At 52.8% G+C, this 16915-nt stretch overlaps 1 protein-coding gene across 1 annotated transcript in view; it reads left to right on the forward strand.

Moving 5' to 3' along the window:
* Positions 1-16915, forward strand: part of CDHR2 (cadherin related family member 2) — a 31614-nt gene that overhangs the window by 9510 nt on the left and 5189 nt on the right. The window contains exons 8-27 of the mRNA XM_068980097.1: positions 21-167; positions 250-325; positions 424-542; positions 699-932; positions 1810-1965; positions 2047-2208; positions 2492-2553; positions 2818-3061; positions 5217-5456; positions 7229-7298; positions 7429-8034; positions 9451-9522; positions 10089-10138; positions 11672-11823; positions 11973-12081; positions 12172-12260; positions 12724-12792; positions 12894-12971; positions 13066-13126; positions 13216-13340. Coding sequence (XP_068836198.1) covers positions 21-167; positions 250-325; positions 424-542; positions 699-932; positions 1810-1965; positions 2047-2208; positions 2492-2553; positions 2818-3061; positions 5217-5456; positions 7229-7298; positions 7429-8034; positions 9451-9522; positions 10089-10138; positions 11672-11823; positions 11973-12081; positions 12172-12260; positions 12724-12792; positions 12894-12971; positions 13066-13126; positions 13216-13340 — 2921 coding nt within the window. The remainder of the gene's footprint in view (positions 1-20; positions 168-249; positions 326-423; positions 543-698; positions 933-1809; positions 1966-2046; positions 2209-2491; positions 2554-2817; positions 3062-5216; positions 5457-7228; positions 7299-7428; positions 8035-9450; positions 9523-10088; positions 10139-11671; positions 11824-11972; positions 12082-12171; positions 12261-12723; positions 12793-12893; positions 12972-13065; positions 13127-13215; positions 13341-16915) is intronic.

Below are 16915 nucleotides of genomic sequence, written 5' to 3' on the forward strand. Positions count from 1 at the left end.
GGAGACCCGTCTCCCTGCAGGACTCGGGCGGCCTGTACAACCATCGCACCGTCTTCCAGTGCTCCTCATCTGTCTTCGTGTCCATCTCTGTAATCGACAAGCCAGACCTGGACCCCCAGTTTGTTCGGGAGTTTTACTCAGCCTCCGTGGCTGAGGATGCACCCCACGTATGCTGGGCACCTGGGGGAGGGCCTGGGGGGAGCTGAGAGGTAGGGACAGGGCCTGGCTCCTGACTGTGCCTCCCTGCAGGGAACCTCGGTGCTGAAGGTGGAGGCCATGGATGGTGACAGAGGCATCAATGACCCTGTGATCTACAGCATCTCCAGTGAGAACGGGGTGTCCCCAGGCTGGCGCTGGGCAAGCGGAGGGGTGGGGGCTCCTTCAGAGCCACCAGAAGGAGCTGTTCCTGCTGCCTTTTCCCAGATTCCACAAGGCCTGGCTGGTTTGATATTGGCAAGCAAGATGGGGTGATCGCAGTCAACAGTCCCCTCGACAGAGAGCAACTGCTGGAGGAGGATGAGGAAGTGCAAGTGCAGGTCACGGTGAGTGAGGGGCCACTGCCCCCTTTGCACCCCCACTCTCTGCACCCCCACTCTCTGCACCCCCACTCTCTGCACCCCCACTTTGATCTTTGATCTCAGCTCTTTTGGGATGCTGGTTCTCTGACCTCTGCCTTCCGGCTTCAACTCTGCTCTCAGGCCACCGAGATGCACCCCAACATCCATGGGCAGGAGGCCAAGGCGAGCATATGGGTCACGCTGAGAGTGACAGACGTCAATGACCACGTACCTGAGTTTTACAACTGCAGCCTCCAAGACTGCGCCTTCACTCCCGATGAGACTCAAGCCAACTTCACTGGCTACGTGGATGAGCACGCCTCCACGCGCATCCCCATTGAGGACCTCGCCATGGTGGTCTACGACCCAGACAAGGCAGGAGCACCCAGATCATAGGCAGGGTGGGCGGAAGTGATGATGGGGGGTCACTGGGGAGGGGAGGTGGAGAGTGGCCAGCAGAGCACCGACCGTGGTACACAGTGTCGCAGTGAGCGACAGCGGTGCCAACCACGGGTGGTGGTGATGATCAGAGTTTGAGCGACACTGGAACTGCTGAGTGATGCTGAGCTGGTGGGAGGTCTTGTGTTCAGGGCGGAGCTCAGTGGTGGGGAGTAGAAAGGCCGGACGCTGGGTAAGGTTGGGTGGAATGTCACTTTGTAGAGGTGTTGTGTAGAGGGTAGTGACGGGTAGATGGTGAAGTTGAGGGGAGCTGGTATTGGATATTGGGGGATGTGGGAGGTGTTGAGCACAGACGCTTCTAAATGGGTGTCAAATTGGAAGGTATTCTTGAGAGAGGTTGGTACTAAGTGGTGGATGATTTGGGTAGTACTGAACGCTGAATAACAACAGTGGTAGCGACAATGAGTTGGTACAAAATGTTGAGTGGAGGATGATTTTGGGTGGTGGTGGTGGTGGGGTGGTGTGTGGAGTTTATGGTCGGCATTAAGTGGAGAGGCTATAGACTAGAAGGGGCATGTGTGTAATGGGCCGATGTTGGGCACCGATGGTGTTTGGGGTTGGAGTGCATGGTGGAGGGTGGCTGGTATGGAAGACTCAAAGGGAGTGAGCGGTGTGTGTCCAGGCTCTGCAGCCCAGGCTGGGGCCCACAGCGCCTCAGGGAAGTCTTCTGATGAGCCCACGTCTGCAGGAATGACCAGTCCACCCTCCCGGGGCCTGTGGGCAGGGACTGGGAGAAAGACGCAGGTGGGGACACTGCAGGACTGGGGTCCCTACTTACAGCCCACCTCTACAGGGCAACAACGGCACCTTCCTGCTGACCTTGGGGGGCCCAGATGCTGCAGCCTTCAGCGTCTCCCCGCAGCGGGCAGTGGGCTCAGTGGATGTGCAGGTGCTGGTGAGGGAGCCGTCGCTGGTGGACTACGAGAGGCAGTCGGTGATGCTGGTGCAGGTGAGCGGTGCTTGGCGGCCCGGGGGGGCCGGCCGTGGGGCGCTCCCACCCCCATGCCGCTGCCTCTCCCTCTGTGCTTAGGTCACAGCCACTGACTCTGTCAGCGGGAACGCCTCTGTCGCCTCAGTGACCATCCACCTTCGAGACACCAATGACCACAGGCCCACGTTCCCCCTCAGCATGTACAACCTCAGCGTCTTTGAGCACAGTGCTGTCGGCTATGTGGTCACCGACAGCATCCACGTGAGTGACAGGGGACAGGGCTGGACTGGGCTGGGAGAGACGTGGAGATGGGCAGGCCTGGGGCTGTCCCTGCCAGAGTCTCTGCGTCATCTGGGGTCATCGGATCCCAGCAAGTGTGCATGTACATGTGAGTGTGCAAGGGTGAGCGTGTCAGTCTGAGTGCATCAGGGGCTTCTCCCTTCGGCTCAGGATGCAAGCCTGCCCTGTCCTCATCAACTGCATGGTCGGCAGCGAGGGCATGGCTTCCACTCAGTGTCCCATTACCTGTCTCTCTGCCTCACAGGCCTCTGATCCCGACACAGGAGAGGGGGGCCGCGTCACCTACAGCCTGCTTCCAGGGAACGGGTAACGTCTCTGATGGGAGCGGGGCGGGTGGTAAGGGGGACCCAGGTTCGCCTTTCTGCCTCACAGTGGGGCTAGAGGAGCCAGATAAAACATAGGGTACCCGGTTACATTTCAATTTCAGATAAATAAATTATTCATTTTTTTTTGGTTGTGTAAGTAGGTTGCAAATATTCCACGGGACGTCCTAAAATACTTTTCATTGTTTATCTGAAATTCAAATTGAAGTGGGCATCCTGTATCTTTTTTCGCTCCATCTGGCCGCAGGGCGGACATCTTTGCAGTGGATCCAGACTCGGGGAAGGTGACGGTGAGAAACCGCGAGCTGCTGGACCGGGAGAAGCAGGCCGTGTACTACCTCACGCTGCAGGCCACGGACGGCGGGAACCTGTCGTCCTCGACCACGCTACAGATCCACGTGCTAGACATCAACGATAACAGTCCTGTGGTCAGTGGCTCCTACAACATCTTTGTCCAGGAGGAGGAGGGAAATGTCTCCGTGGCCATCCAGGTGCGAGCTGGCCTGAAACTAGTGGGGGGGTGGAGGGAACAGGCCCAGGGCACCAAGCCTGGCTCTGTTGCCATGGTGGCCCTGTGCTGGAATCTGGGCTCTGCTGTGTGGCCCTGAGAAAGTCACTCCAGTCTCTCTGGGCCTCCATTTCTTCTTTGGAAAATAAGGTCAATCATAGAACTTATTCCCAGGGTCATAAAGGATATAAAGTGCCAGCTAGCACAGAGCGAGCCCTCAAAAACCACACTGCTCGTTAAAATGCAGGTCCCGGCCTCACTCCAAAAAGGATTCGGGAGGCTTAGATTTAAAAGTATCATAAAACAAATGAAGAAAAAGAGAAAATAAACACAAATCCTGTCCAACTCTATGTGACCTCATAGACTGTAGCCTGTCAGGCTCCTCTATCCCTGGAATTCTCCAGGAAAGAATACTGGAATGGGTTGCCATTCCCTTCTCCATGGGATCTTCCTGACCCAGGGATTGAACCCAGGTCTCCTGCATCACAGGGAGATTCTTTACCATCTGAGCTACCAGGCGGTGTAAGCACAAAGGTAGGGTTAAACCCGAAGCCATACAATTGCTAGGAGAGGGCTGAAAACTCAGTTCTCAGCTTCATAATGGCCAGAGCAAAAATGGAAATGAGACCAGTGGCCAGATTCTCAGAGACGAGGAGATAAGAACCAACTGTTGGCTGCAGAGGAAGGCTGGGGAGAAGCTCCTGCACTGAATCATCTATAAGGAGGTCTTGTGAGAAGCAGGAAACAAAATCTTCAGAATGACAGTCACGTGGCCACGGGGCCCTCCCGTCTTTCTGGGGCTTGTGGTTTCCTGATCTCTTGACAACCTTGTGAAGTAGCTGTTCTAATGGTCCCCATTTCACAGAAGGAGAAAACAGGCTTAAAGAGGTTAAGTGACTTTTATGTGGTTGTACAGCCAGTCAGTGGCAGTGCTGAAACCTGGGTCTTTCTCCATGCACCTCAATGCTTCTCACGCTGGTCTGAGAACTCTTTGGGGCCAGAGCATCTCAGGTATGCTGCTGGAACCACAGTGCCTGGTTTCAGCCCTGAGAAGTGCTTGGTGAATCAGCCGGCCTGAGTTCAGAGTGCTGAGGGATGAACAACCAGGGTTTTTCATTTCATAAACGAGACCCCGACAGATCTGAAACAAAAAGAGCTGAAGGTGGAGGTGTGCAGGGAGGAGATGAAAGAATTGGGTCCGAGTCAGACTAGCCCAGCTCTGGATTCAAAGCCACATTTGCTCAGCACCTACATGCAACAGGCCCTTTGCTGAGTCCTGGGTCCTCCGAGATGAATTCACCATAATTCCTGCTTCCAGGGAGGGTGGCAGCCCATTCTGCAAGGGTGTCACTTGTGCTGTATGCAAGGTGGCACAGGGCTGGGGGAAGCCCAGCGGAGGGACCAACCTGACCTGGAGTCAAGCAGACACGGTGTAGAAGGCATCCATGTGTGTGCGCAAAGCCCTGATGGCAGGGGAGAGCCTCTTGGGCTCTCTGTGCCCAGTCACCCTAAAGGCACACCAAGCGTGTGCTCAGGAGCCTGGCAGGACAGGAATACACACACACACAGATTGGGTGAAGAATTTCAGCTACTTAAAAAAAAAAAAAAAAGCACCGAAGTAGTCATGATGAATCAGAATCTTGTTGGACTTCACACTTACTTTTTTTGGCTGCACCACGTGGCCTGTGGGATCTCAGTCCCTCCCCTCCTCCCCAACCCCCCGGCCAGGAACTGAATCTGGGCCCCAGGAGGCAAAGTCCAGAATCATAACCACCAGGCCACCACAGAATTCCCTTACACTTATTTCTGTTGGTTTATTTTTACTTTTGACTAGTATATTGCCCCATACCTCTCACCTCACTAGAATATCAGCTCCATACGGGAACTGTCTTGATCACAGCTCTAGTCCCAGTTCCTAGAACAGGGCTGGGCATGTGGTAGGTAAACATGTGTGGGATGAAGGAATGACCTCAGTGTTTAAGACCTCAGAAGCTCTTGCAAGCTCTTGTTGGTCCTGTTCTCTTAGCTGGGAGACAGGGGCTGGGAATTGGGGAGCATCCCTCTGATTTTAAGAGGTGGAGGCCCATGGGTGGGCAAGCACCTCATGGCGGGCATCCCAACCCTGCCTACCTGCCCAGGCTCACGACAATGACCAGCCAGACACCAACAACAGCCTGCTGCACTTCAGCCTCCTGCCCAGCCCCTACAGCCACAACTTCTCAGTGGACCCCGACAAAGGCATCCTCAGAAACCTGGGGCCCTTGGACCGAGAGGCCATCAACCCCGCTCTGGGGGGCCGCATCGTGCTGAGCGTGAACGTGTCTGACTCTGGCGAACCTGCCCTCTGTACCACTGTCAGCGTCACCATCACCGTGGAGGTAAGGCCCAGCTCAGCTAGGGACGGGTTTTGGGATGAACCCCCTATTGGGAGGCTACCGAGAAGGTGGCCTGTTCTCCCTCCTGCCCACTCAAATCACATTTCTGCCCTTGCAATATGGCGTGCTGTGATTCATGGGGTTGCAAAGAGTCGGACACAACTGAGCGACTGAACTGAACTGAACTGAACTGAATATGGTGGGTAAAAGAGTTCTGGAGCCGAGCTGATGGGTTAGAGTCCTGGCTCATTGGTTGTGTAACCTTAGGCAATCAGTGAGCCTCCCTGTGTCCTCAAGTTCCTCATCTGTAAAATGGGGATGAAAATAATATGAGTTAATAAATGGAAAGTGTTGCAAAGAATGCCCGGCCTGGAGAAAACACTCAGTGCACACCTGGCCTTGAGAGGCAGAGGGGGTTAGCTCCGTCATGTTGATCAAAAAACTAAGGCGCACAGAGGGTCAGTAGCTTGCCTGGGTCACAGAATGGGGCTTTGAATCCAGTCTGTCTGGTTCTAAGGCTGCTCTCCCCTCACAAGCACCTCATGTCCATGACGTAGTTGGCGCCCCCGTGGGTTTTGCAGTGCACAGCCTGTGGCCCTGCACACAGCAGCCCTGTCTCCCACTGGGTTGGGATGTAACACTTTCCTACAAGGATCAGAATGAGACATCAGGGAAAACAGAGGAACGGAAGCCAGGTGAGGACTCACCAGCTGTCTTTGGGGGTGGGGGAGAATAGGCCACAAAGAAGGGAAAAAAGCAAAACTGCCTTTCTTGAGCCATCAAGCTTCTGTCACACCCATGAGCCCTGTGAGTAGGGATGACGACCCCAATCTGCAGATGAAGACGCTGAGGCCCAGAGAGGTCAGAGTCACACCACGAGGAAGAGGTGGAGCCGGGTTGAGCTTGGAGCTGAGCTCGTAGCTCCTCCTGTAAGGACGACCTTGAGAAGGCAGCTGGCCGTGGACATGGTGCAGTGATGCCATCTCTGGGAAATCTCCATCAGAAATTCCATCTGGTTAAGAAGGAGAGGGCTCTGGTTTTCAAAGATGTTCCTACCGTTTAGAAAAAGCTGAAAGCAGAAGTCCATGGGCTGCCCTGGGGAAAGACCCGGAGAGCCAAGAGCACTCAGCATACCAGCGTCAGGGGAGGAGGTGCAGGCGGAGTTGGCCTGACTCTGTCACACGGAGGCAGCACTCTGCATGGGAGAGGCCACTGGGAGGGGAAGGCGAGAACAGAAGGCAGTGGGCATCTGAGGGCAGGACCAGGTCCAGCCCTGGCATATGCCCCCAGCGCCTCCCCACCTGAGCTCAGAGCAAGTGTGGTGGGGCCAACCAAGGGTAGAAGGGACAGGAGGCAGGAGGGGACCAGGAAAAACTTGGGCATTTGTGGGATCATGGTGGTATTAGCACCAACACAGTAAATCCGAGAGATGGGGAGTGAAGCTGGGCCAGGCGGAGACACAGGTGGGGATGCAGAACCATCCTTCTGGAGAGCAGGGTCTGAGACAGCGGTGAGTGGTGGACAGGGAAACAAAGTGTGCACCAACTTCAGAGGGCCCGCCACGGACCTCGGAGCCCCGCGGGGGCAGGGTCTGGGCTAGCTCTGTTCTCCTGAAGTCTGTTTCATCATCTCTGAAGTGGGCAGCTGCTGTCTGAGGAGATGGACAGAGAGAATGGGCCGCAGGTCAGGGGAAATATTGGCTTCTCAGGCTGTGTCTGGGGAGGCCCAACCTGGGGGCCTCAGTTCCCTGGGCTCAGAACTGCCTCTGTCTGCAGGACATCAATGATAATCTGCCCATCTTCAACCAGTCCAGATATTCCTTCTGGGTGAGGGAGAGAGACCCAGGTAAGTCCTCCCTGGGGCTCCCTGGGTAAGTCAAGGGCAGGCCTGAGGCCCCCAAGGTGGGTGAGGACGGAGGATGCCCCCGGTGGCTGCCGGGCCAGGCGTCCCTCTGCACTCTGCCCCTCATCCACAGAAGTGCAGGTGGGCGTGGTGGAGGCCTGGGATGCAGACCAGACGGAAGCCAACAACCGCATCAGCTTCAGCCTGTCAGGGAGCGGCGCCAACAACTTCATGGTCCGAGGCTCGGTGCTGGGGTCTGGGCAGGCAGCAGGCCGCCTCTCGTTGCCCTCGGATGTGAGCCTGGACTACGAGACACAGGCCTCCTTCAGTCTGATCGTGAGAGCGGAGAACGCGGACGCCCAGGGGCATGAGACTACAGCAGAAGTGCTTGTGGCTGTGGAGGACGTGAATGACGTGCCCCCCACCCTGGACTCAGCCTCGCTCCAGGGCATCCGGGTGGCCGAGAATGGCTCACAGCACGGCATCCTGGGCAACGTGGTGGCCCAGGACAGGGATACCATGTCCCAGGTGGAGGTACAGCTTGTGAATGTCATCTGCACCAAGGCTGGAGTTGACGTGGGCAGCCTGTGCCACGGCTGGTTCTCTGTGCTGGCCAACGGCTCGGTGTTCATCAACCAGAGCGAGGCCATCGACTATGAGGCCTGTGACTTGGTCACGCTGGTCGTGCGGGCCTATGACCTCACAACAGACCCCCGCTTCCAGGCCTACAGTGACAATGGTGAGGCAGCCTGGCCTGCAGGGCTCAGCAGGCTGCAACACAGGGGCTGTGGGGAAGAACTGGAATTTCTAAGGTCTGGGTTCAATCCTGGCTCCAGCCCCAACGAGCTGTGCCCCTGGGAAAGTCACGACACTGCCCTGAGCTTGAGTTGCCGCATCGGTCAAGTGGAGCTGGGTAGTAGGTTGCCTGTGAAGAGTACCTGAGAATATGTATGGAAGGCATTGAGTGCAGTGCTTGGCATGCTGTTGTTCAGTTGCCCAGTCGTGTCTGACTCTTTGCGACCCCATGGATTGCAGCATGCCAGGCCTCCCTCTCTCTAACCATCTCCCCAAATTTGCCCAAGTTCATGTCCATTGCGTTGGTGATGCCATCCAGCCATCTCATCGTCTCACTCCCTCTTCTCCTCCTGCCTTCAATCTTTCCCAGCATCAGGGTCTTTTCTAATGAGTTGGCTGTTCGCATCAGATGAACAAAATACTGGAGCTTCAGCTTCAGCATTAGTCCTTCCAACGAGTATTCAGGGTTGATTTCCTTTAAGATCAATTGGTTTGATCTCCTTGTTGTCCAAGGGACTTTAGCACTTAATGCTGTGATGCTGAGAGGCAGTGTAAAGAGACTCTTCAGAGCCAGGTGTGTGCTCAGATCCCACCTCTGACACAGAAGGCGATGGCGACCCACTCCAGTACCCTTGCGTGGAGAATCCCATGGATGGAGGAGCCTGGTGGGCTGCAGTCCATGGGGTCGCGGAGTGTCGGATGCAACTGAGTGACTTCACTTTCACTTTTATGCATTGGAGAAGGAAATGGCAACCCACTCCAGTGTTCTTGCCTGGGGAATCCCAGGGACGGGGGAGCCTGGTGGGCTGCCATCTGTGGGGTCGCACAGAGTCGGACACGACTGAAGCGACTTAGCGGCAGCAGCAGCAGCAGCAGCAGCAGCAGCAGCAATAACAGTCACATCAACAGCCAGCATATACTGAATCCTTACTACAGCCCAGCCTATGCTAGGCACCTTGCAAGCATTTCACCGTTTTACTGCCATACAATCCATGTGGTAATTGAGCCCTAGACAATTTTATAGATGAGGAAACTGAGGTACAGAGTGTGCAGTTCAATAATCTAGCTTACACAGCTAAGCAGGGTCAGAATAATGTTGCGGCCAGGTGGCACATACCTGGGCTGGGCTCAGTCCTGGCCCAGTGGCCTCACTGTGTGACTTTGGACAAGTTGCTTATCCTCTCTGAGGTCTGGGGAGGATGCTCCCTCCTACACAGGCCAGAGGAGGCTGAGTTAGTAGGGGAGCGGCCTGAGCATGGGAGATGCATGGTAGGGAGGCTGCTGGGAACAAGCCTGAGGACCAGGCTTTGTGGGTCAAGCCTTACTTAGAGACCAAAGCCAGCCAATCTTTTCCCTCTAGGAAGCCTCCCCATCACCATCGAGGATGTGAATGACAATGCGCCTTACTTTCTGCCTGAGGATAAGACTTTTGGTAAGCTGCAAGCCCCTTCATCCCCTGTACTCTGCCAGAACTACCTTTGGGCAGCTCCCACAGATGCTGCTCAGACCCCCAGGTGTGCCCCTGAAAAGGGAGGAAGACCTCCAGCCCTGCCTCTCTCTCAGGGATTCAACAGGAGGAGAGACCTGAGTTTTCACTCTATCTCTGTCCCAACTCACATCTGACCCTGGGCCCGGCCCTCCTTCTCTGGGCCTCAGTTTCCCCATCTGCACAATGGGAGGTGGCTGCTGCCGCTGCCGCTAAGTCGCTTCAGTCGTGTCCGACTCTGTGCTACCCCGTAGATGGCAGCCCACCCGGCTCCCCCATCCCTGTTCTTCTCCAGGCAAGAACACTGGAGTGGGTTGCCATTTCCTTCTCCAATGCGAGGTGGAGGACCTGCTAACTAGTGGCTCAGGGGTAGCTGTAGTGGGGGTCTGGCAGTAGAGAGCTTAAGGGCAGGTTTGGAGGGATGAGCCCCAAGCTGGGCTTATTATGGTCAGCAGTTGGCCAAGGGGGCACTGGCCCTGATGCCACTGACCTCTTCCCGTCTACACTTGCAGTGATTATCCCAGAACTCGTATTGCCCAACCAGCAGGTGGCGTCTGTCCGGGTAAGTCCTTGGCTTCAGCCTTTTGTCAGTCACATTAGCCCCAGGAGACACAGGGCCCAGGCCTTTAGGTCTTTCAGCCATCCTCCAAATGTTTTAACACTAGAAAGAAAATGTATTAACTCTCTGGAATGGAAACGAAGCACCTGCTTAATTGATATCATTAAACTCCATTAATTGTTAAATGTGGTATTTATAAAAAATTCATGACCTTAAAAACCACTTGCAGTGTTTTTCTTCAGAATTCTGGACTGTTATAGAGAAATCACAATAACTGAAAATTAAACAAGTTCCTCATATTAAATAATTTCCAGAGCAAGCTGCAAAAATGCTTTCAATTTTTATGGCAGTGGATATGTTTACATTAGAGGGTGGTGGCTGTGCCCGCAGTGGGTAGGGGCTGAGGTCTCCCCCACAGCCCTGGGGCCTGGGCCTGGCCAGGCCTTTTAACTGAGCTGGGGAGCTGCTGTGCCTTTTTGGAACTCACTTTCCCTTCCAGACAAGAAGCTGTCAGCCCTTGGCGGTAACTCCTTAGGGGTCAGGCGTTTTATATGTGGGTGGCCCTCCTTGAGTTATGGAAAGGGCATGGGTGTGGAGATGGATGGGTCTGGCCCTCCCCACTTACAGCCGAATGTGCCCTGGGGAGGATAGGTCTCTGTCAGAACCCCAGTGTCCTCCCATAAAAGGGGAATAGTAATTCTCCCTTTCTGGGGCTTCCCGGGTGGCGCTAGTGGTAAAGAACCCGCCTGCCAATGCAGGAGACATAAAGATGTGGGTTTGATCCCTGGGTTGGGAAGATCCCCTGGAGGAGGGCATGGCAACCCATTCCAGTATTCTTGCCTGGAGAATCCCATGGACAGAGGAGCCTGGCAGGCTACCATGGGGTCGCAGAGAGTTGGACACGACTGAAGCCACTTAGCACGCATGCAATTCTTCCTCTCTAGGTTCTTTCTAGGCTCAAACGGTCAGTTTTCCAATCTTCAGCCCTGGCTAAAGACGTTCATTCCAACGTCAGGAGTGTGGCCCTGGCTTTGAGCAATTTTCTTTAAATCAACTCCCTTTTGAAACATCAACACCAGCTTTAGCCTCATCCTGAACAGTAACATCAGTGGCCTCACAGCTCTATGTGTTGGTTGTATTCTTCTCCAAAAGGCACTAGAGTGAATAAAAATGCCTCATTTCATGGTCCGCTGGGGGAATTCATACTCCTGTTAGCAAGCACTGAAAGGAGGGGTCTGGGGGAAGGTGCTTGGTACACAGTAGGTGCTCAGGACAAGTGAGTGTCCCTAGGCTTGTGCGTGTATGGAAGTGAGAGGAGGGACCTTCCCAGGGTCACCTTCTACCCGGGAGAGACTTGGGCAATGACCTGTTGAGTTGAAGCAGGGATATGTTCAAACACTGTTTGTTTAAAGCATTTGGTCAGTGGCCTGGGGAAGGCCAATAGAGGTCATGGCGGGGCCAGGCTCCCAGGCTACCCTAGCTTCAGATTCCTGCTGGCCCAGCTGCCAGAGTTTGTTCACTCCGTCTTGCTCCCAGGCCAGAGATGACGACTCAGGGAACAACGCGGCCATCCTGTTCTCCATCCTTCAAGTGGATTTCATCGCTAAGGACGGGGCCGTGATCGCTTTCCAGGGCTTCTTCCGGGTTTCCACTTCCTCGGAGGCCAGCGTGTTCACTGGCAACATTGAGTAACTGCGGGCAGCCCCTGGACAGGGGTGGGGGAGCCAAGCGGGGCCTCAGGGCAGTGAGTTCCCCATCCTGGGAGGGGTCCAGGGAGGTTCTGAGAGGACTCCAGCTTGGGTTTCAGAACTGAGTGGTGCCCTCCTACCTTCCGTAGCCTGTTGACCAGCCTTGATTCCACTCTCCAAGGCACCTACCAAGTGACGGTCAAGGCCCAAGACAATCCTTCTGAGGGTCTTGCCCAGGAAGCCAGCATCACCCTAAACGTGAGTGTTAGGTTCTGGCTCAGTCCCCAGCGCCCTCTGCCGGCCCCAGGGTCCCTTGCGTCTCATCTTCCCCGCGTCCCCCTCCCATAGCTCTTCACCGTGGACCAGAGTTACCGTGTGAGGCTGCAGTTCTCACTGAGCAAGGAGGACGTGGGCGCCAACTCGGAAGAGATTAAGGCGTAGGTCTCGGGAGCCAGGGGGGTGGGTAGCCTGTGGGGAAGAACAGGGCTTGGGAGCCTAGTCCCTGACAGAAATCTGAATGGAATATCTTTCAACCCTGTCCGTGACCCACGTTTGATCTGGTCCTTGTCTTTGACCCTATACCTGTACCTGCACTTCCATTCTGCATGCCCCCAGAAGCCTGTGATTGGCTGGGCAGAGACAGGCCTAAGTAGGGCTGCCACATACAGTTGCAAAGGCAGTACACTGCACAAGGGCACTCTGCTTGCTAAACTATAAACCCAGTCCTAAAGGAAGGGGCTTCCTTGTCTAATTTGTGCAAGAGTGCTACTTGCTTAGCCAGTGGAGCTGTACAGAGGAGGTGACCCTCACACAATCCCTAATTTCACTGCCAGAGCCCTGGCCACAGGCCTGGGCTAAGGCCCCTACCCCAGCCCTCCGTGACATCTGCCCCCTTTGCAGGGCTCTTGCTCAGGCAACCAGGACTACCGTCTACATTGTGGACATTCAGAACATAGCCTCCCCGGTTCGGTGAGTGCCCACTCGGTGGATGGGGCAAGGAAGAGAGGAACAGCAGCAGGGCTGTGGCTGAGTGGTCCTGGGCTGTGGGCTTCACCTCTGCCCCATTCCAGGGCCCGAGGACGTTCCTACCTTGATGCATATTTTGTCTTCTCAAATGGGTCGGCCTTGACCCTTGACCAGCTGAATATGTGAGTGGGGCTGCCCTTGGGGTGGGCAGGAGGGTAAGCAAGAAGCCTGGGGGATGCCAATGTCCCTCGGGCCTGAGTGGGGCTTTGTGGCCAGGATGATCCGGAATGACCAGGACTCCCTGACGCAGCTGCTGCAGCTGGGGCTGGTGGTACTGGTGAGTGTTGGCGGGACAGAGGTAATGGGGGAGCAGGAAGGTGGGAGACTGACCCAAAGCCTCCTCCCATCACACTCCTTCTTCTCCAGGGCTCCCAGGAGAGCCAAGAGTCGGAGTCACCGGACACACTCCGCAACGTCACCATAGGACTGGGAGTGGCTTTGCTGCTGGTCATTGTGATCTTTAGCATGATCATCATGTGTACCCAGAAGAGGTGCTGCTCCCATCACCCTCTGTGTCTCCAGCCTCCCCTCTCTCACCACCCAAGATATCTAGGGGTAGAGAGACCTGGGGCTTAGGTGTCAGGTACATCTGTATTCAATCCCCAGTGACTCCTTATGACCCCTTGGGTAGGTCATCTCCCCTTCCCAAGCCTCAGTTTCCTCATTTGCAGAATAGGCTTGATGCTACATTCCCCAAATCATTTCAGGGATCCATGTGCATCTCATACCAGCAGAGATCTGGCATATGTTGCTGTTGTTCAGTCACTCAGTCTTGTCTGACTGTCTGCAACCCCATGGACTGTGGCACCCCAGGCTTCCTTGTCCTTCACTATCTCCCAGAGTTTGTTCAAACTCATGTCCATTGAGTCGGTGATGCCATCCAACCATCTCATCCTCTGTTGCCTCCTCCTCCTGCCTTCAATTTTTCCCAGCATCAGGGTCTTTTCCAATGAGTCAGCTCTTTGCATCAGGTGGCCAAGGTATTGGAGCTCCAACATCAGTCCTTCCAATGAGTATTCAGGGTTGATTTTCTTTAGCATTGACTGATTTGATCTTCTTGCATTCTAAGACTCTCAAGAGTCTTCCCCAGAATCACAGTTCAAAAGCATCAATTCTTCAGTGCTCAGCCTTCTTTATGGTCCAACACTCACATCCATACATGACTACAGGAAAAACCATAGCTTTGACTACACAGACTTTTGTCGGCAAAGTGATGTCTCTGCTTTTTAATATGCTGTCTAGATTGGTCATAGCTTTTCTTCCAAGGAGCAAGTGTCTTTTAATTTCATGGCTGCAGTCACTGTCCACAGTGATTTGGGAACCCAAGAAAATAGTCTGTCACTGTTTCCACTTTTTCCCCATCTATTTGCCATGAAGTGATGGGACTGAATGCCATGATCTTCATTCTTTGAACACTGAGTTTTAAGCCAGCTTTCTTTCACTCTCCTCTTTTTACCTTCATCAAGAGGCTCTTTAATTCCTCTTTGCTTTCTGCCATTAGAGTGGTATCATCTGCGTATCTGAAGTTGTTTAAATTTCTCCCAGCAATCTTGATTCCAGCTTGTGAGTCATCCAGCCTGGCATTTCATGTGATGTACTCTGCATATAAGTTAAATAAGCAGGGTGACAATATACAGCCTTTATGTACTCCTTTACCAATTTTGAACCAGTCCGTTGTTCTAACTGTTGTTTCTTGACCTGCATATAGGTTTCTCAGGAGGCAGGTAAGGTGGTCTGGTATTCCCATCTCTTTCAGAATTTTCTACAGTTTGTTGTGATCCATAGTCAAAGGCTTTAGCCTAGTTAATGGGGCAGAAGTGGGTGTTTTTCTGGAATTTCCTTGCTTTCTCTATGATCCAGTGGATGTTGGCAATTTGGTATCTGGTTCCTCTGCCTTTTCTAAAACCAGCTTGTACATTTGGAAGTTCTTGGTTTATATGCTTTTGAAGCATAGTTTGAAGGATTTTGAGCATTACCTTGCTAGCGCATGAAATGAGCACAACTGTATGGTAGTTTGAACATTCTTTGCCATTGCCTTGCTTTGGGATTGGAATGAAAACTGGCCTTTTCCAGTACTGTGGCCACTTGTGGCTGAGTTTTCCAAATTTGCTAACATATTGAGTGCGGTACTTGAACAGCATCATCTTTTAGGATTTGAAGTACATCAGCTGGAATTCCATCACCTCCACTAGCTTTGTTCATAGTAATGCTTCCTAAGGCCCACTTGGCATCACACTCCAGGATGTCTGGCTCTAGATGAGTGATCTCATCATCAAGCTTATCCAGGTCACTGAGACCATTTTGTAGAGGTCTGTGTATTCTTGCCACCTCTTCTTAAACTCTTCTGTTTCTTTTAGGCCCTTGACATTTCTGTCCTTTATTTTGCCCATCTTTGCATGAGATGTTCCCTTGGTATCTCTAATTTTCTTAAAGAGATCTCTAATCTTTCCCATACTACTGTTTTCCTCTATTTCTTTGTGTTGTTCACTTAGGAAGACTTTCTCATCTCTCCTTGCTATTCTCTGGAACTCTGCATTCAGATGGGTTTATCCTTCCTTTTCTCCTTTGGCTTTAGTTTCTCTTCTTTTCTCAGCTATTTGTTAGGCCTCCTCAGTCAACAACTTTGCCTTCTTGCATTTCTTTTCCTTGGGGACGGTTTTGGTCACTGCCTCCTGTACGGTGTTACAAACCTCCATCCATAGTTCTTCAGGCACTCTGTCTACCAGATCTAATCACTTGAATCTACTCATCACCTCCACTGTATCATCGTAAGTGATTTGACTTAGGTCATACCTGAATGGTCTAATGGTTTTCCCTACTTTCTTCAATTTAAGTCTGAATTTTGCAATAAGGAGCCTATGGTCTGAGCCACAGCTCCAGGTCTTGTTTCTGCTGACTGTAGAGAGCGTCTCCATCTTTGGCTGCAAAGAACACAATCAATCTGATATTGGTGTTAACCATCTGGTGATGTCCACGTGTAGAGTCATCTCTTGGATGACTCTTGGGTTTTTGGAAAAGGGTGTTTGCTATGACCAGCATGTTCTCTTGGCAAAACTCTGTTAGCCTTTGCCCTGCTTCATTTTGTATTCTTAGGGCGAACTTGCTTGTTTCTCCAGGTATCTCTTGACTTCATACCTTTGCATTCCAGTCCCCTATGATGAAAGGGACACCCTTTTTTGTTAGTTCTAGAAGGTCTTGTAGGTCTTTATAGAACTGATCAACTTCAGCTTCTGTGGCATTAGTGGTTGTGGTATAGACTTGGATTACTGTGATGTTGAATAGTTTGCTTTGGAAGCAAACTGAGATCATTCTGTTTTGTTTTGGTTTTTTTTTTTTTAGATTTCATGCAAGTACTGCATTTTGCACTCTTTTGTTGACTATGAGGGCTATTACATTTCTTCTAAGGGATTCTTGCCCTTAAATATGCCCGTTCCTATCCATTTTAGTTCACTGATTCCTAAAATGTGGATGTTCACTCTTGCCATCTCCTGCTTGACCACACCCATGGTCATGGACCTAACATTCCAGGGTCCGATGCAATATTGTTCTTTACAGCATCGGAGTTTACTTTCACCACCAGACACATCCACAGCTGAGTGCCAGTTGTGCTTTGGCCCAGCCTCTTCATTCTTTCTGGAGCTATTTCTCCACTCTTCCCCGGTAGCTTTCTGGACACCTACCAATCTGGTGGGGCTCATCTTCCAGTGTTATTCACATCTTTTTGTCTTTTCATACTGTTCATGGAGTTCTCAAGGCAAGCATACTAGAGTGGTTTGCCATTCCCTTCTCCAGTGAGCCATGTTTTGTCAGAACTTTCCACCGTGACCCGTCCATCTAGGGTGGCTCTGCACAGCATGGCTCATAGTTTCACTGAGTTACACAAGGCTGTGATCCGTGTGATCACTTTGGTTAGCTTTCTGTGATTATAGTTTTCATTCTGGAGGCTGTGGGACTGTAGTTCTTGCTTCTTCTGTCTGTACTCTGATGGAAGAAGGTAAGAGGCTTGTGCAAACTTCCTGATGGGAGGGACTGGCTGTGGGAAAATTTGGGCACCAACCATCCTCTG

The sequence above is a fragment of the Capricornis sumatraensis genome, chromosome 9, assembly GCF_032405125.1.
Source record: "Capricornis sumatraensis isolate serow.1 chromosome 9, serow.2, whole genome shotgun sequence".
Taxonomy (NCBI): domain Eukaryota; kingdom Metazoa; phylum Chordata; class Mammalia; order Artiodactyla; family Bovidae; genus Capricornis; species Capricornis sumatraensis.